The sequence below is a fragment of the Diabrotica undecimpunctata genome, chromosome 9, assembly GCF_040954645.1.
Source record: "Diabrotica undecimpunctata isolate CICGRU chromosome 9, icDiaUnde3, whole genome shotgun sequence".
NCBI classification, from domain to species: Eukaryota; Metazoa; Arthropoda; class Insecta; order Coleoptera; family Chrysomelidae; genus Diabrotica; species Diabrotica undecimpunctata.
Window position 1 is genome coordinate 51,973,573 of NC_092811.1, and position 2,460 is coordinate 51,976,032.

Sequence of the window (2,460 nt, forward strand, 5' to 3'; positions counted from 1 at the left end):
TAACTCATATGCTTAAAGGAAAAATAACATACGAACTTTCAAATTCTAGTTTAAAACATTTACATCCAATATCTTTAATATTATAAGAATCAGTAGTACTCATTTCCTTGGTTACACAAAATATATTAACATTGGCTGAAGAAAAGGGCTTTTCATAAAAATTTTTTTTAATAAATTTATTACCTACTAAGACAGTTCCTTTTTTGGTGGATAATACATTTTTAATTATGATTATGCTTTGATCTTTAAGTTGGCAACAGTTATTTGGCTCACTAATTTCTAGAGAAAAAGTTTGAAACAAAATTTTTCTGAATTGATTTTCATAATTCATGTTCAATGCTATACCATTTTCATGAATATTTTGTAAAAGAGGATACTCAAGGGTCTCTACATTTTTAGAAATAAGTTGCTTTCTTTTCTAATTATGTCTTTTAACAATTTGAGATAATGGCTTTTCTTTCTTACGTATAGAATTAAGGATTGATTGCAAATAATTTTCAAAAGGGAATGAAGAAAAGGTATCCAGAGTGCCATGATTTTTTACATTATTGGTGAGATGAAGCAAATTATGAACGTTGTGAGAAACATGATGAGGTCCATATAACTGTTTAAAAGTTTTAACAAAATATGTTACGCCAGATTTCATAATCAATTTAAAGTAAACTTTAAATTAAAGTCCACTTTAAAGTGTAAATTTCCGATTCATAATACTGTAACCTTACTTTAAAGTTCACTTTAACTTAAATGGTAGAGATCTGTCAATTAACTCCGTAAAGTCCACTTTAACTAAACCAATAAACAGTTTAACCTCAAAATTCTTATATCGTCTTGTTTCAAGTTTCTTTACATTTTTATTTTTTTTTCAAATTTCAAATGAATTTTTCTACTATAAGTTCAGATTCTTCTGAAGATGAATTTTTATATATCCGCCGCCCTATAGCTTATAGCGAAAGAATCAATTATATAAACCAATATTATGATATAAGTTTCTATGAAAGATTTAGATTGACAAAAGAAACATTTATGTCCTTACTGGAACAAATCGAACCTTTAATAAAACTTCCAACAAACAGGTAATTAATACCACTAAGATATAATAAAATTTGTCATCACATTAACACTGGTCGATACAAAAATCATTAAAAAGTTAAACCAACAATGTTAAAATGTGTATAGAGAAATATATTAATGAGAATCTATTTTTAGGGGAGGAGCTGTTACACCACTCCAACAATTATTATTGACCTTAAGATTTTTTGCTTCTGGAAGCATGCATGTATCAGTAGCTGACTACATGGGTATATCAAGGGCAACAGCGTCCAGAACTATCAAAAGAGTTTCTGCAGCAATTGCATCATTAAGCAGACAGTACATTAAAATGTATGAAACAAATGATGAAATGGTCCAAGCTCCAGAAGAGTTTTATGCCATTGCACGATTTCCAAGATGCATAGGTGCAATTGATTGCACTTTAATACGAATCGATTCTCCTGGAGGTGTAAATGCAGAAATATATCGCTCAAGAAAATGATTTTTTGCGTTAAATGTCCAAACAATCAGTGACTCTACTTTAAAAATCAGAAATATTGTTGCACGATGGCCTGGTTCTGTGCACGATCAAACAATATTTAACAATACAATACTGGCATAAAACAAAGATTTGAAGCTGAAAACTTTGGTAGATTTGTACTAGTTGGTGATAGTGGTTATGGTTTAAAATCATATTTAACGACTCAGCTACATGATGCTAGAACAGAAGCAGAAAATCTTTACAATGAATCTCTCATAAGAACTAGGAATGTTGTGGAAAGGCAATATGGGGTATGGAAACGTCGGTTTCCAATTTTAAGAAACGGAATGAGACTGAATTTGGATGTAACTATGAATTTAATAGTAGCTACAGCACTACTGCATAACATAGCTATAGAAGATGGAGACTTGTTTCCTGTAGATCTTAATCTAGATCAACAAGAAGATAATTTGCCACAATATCAGGGAAATTTATATTAGACATTATCGTGAATTATTTATTAGACAGCATTTTGCAGAATTATAGATTTAAAATTATAAAATTATAAAATTTAAATTAGTTTTATACTTAAGTACTATATTATTGTGTATAAATGTATTACGGGTACAGTCCTGACAGTGATAAAATAAATCACGTTGCAAACCGTTCTGAAATATATTAGTTGTTAAATGATAAAACCAAAATTATTTTTGTTACTTTCTACACATAGTTATAGTGCTACCTTCAAGTCAACCAAGTAAACATTACGTGAGTACCAAAAATCACTTCATAGTATCTATATCAATATTAATATAACCTATAACGTTCCGAAGAAATAGAAACAAATCCAGTTTTGGACAATATGTCTATTCCTGATTCTTTCATTATCACTTATGATAATACCAATTATCGTTTATACCTTTCTATATAAGGATTTAACTGTATCAAAT

At 29.1% G+C, this 2,460-nt stretch overlaps 1 protein-coding gene across 1 annotated transcript; it reads left to right on the forward strand.

Annotated features, from left to right (window-relative positions):
• The first annotated feature begins 873 nt into the window (after nucleotides 1–873).
• LOC140450725 (uncharacterized) lies at nucleotides 874–2,010 on the forward strand. Its single transcript, XM_072544396.1, has 3 exons — nucleotides 874–1,073; nucleotides 1,207–1,498; nucleotides 1,738–2,010. The coding sequence occupies exons 1-3, from the start codon at nucleotides 874–876 to the stop codon at nucleotides 2,008–2,010; spliced, it is 765 nt and encodes a 254-aa protein (XP_072400497.1).
• Nucleotides 2,011–2,460: the final 450 nt, after the last annotated feature.

What these genes read in the sequence shown, in the direction of transcription:
- LOC140450725 (XM_072544396.1), top strand. Translation starts at nt 874, where the DNA reads ATGAATTTTTCTACTATAAGTTCAGATTCTTCTGAAGATGAATTTTTA. An exon ending in ATAAAACTTCCAACAAACAG is followed by an intron (nt 1,074 to 1,206) that starts GTAATTAATACC and finishes ATCTATTTTTAG; the next exon opens with GGGAGGAGCTGTTACACCAC. An exon ending in GAATCGATTCTCCTGGAGGT is followed by an intron (nt 1,499 to 1,737) that starts GTAAATGCAGAA and finishes TTAACGACTCAG; the next exon opens with CTACATGATGCTAGAACAGA.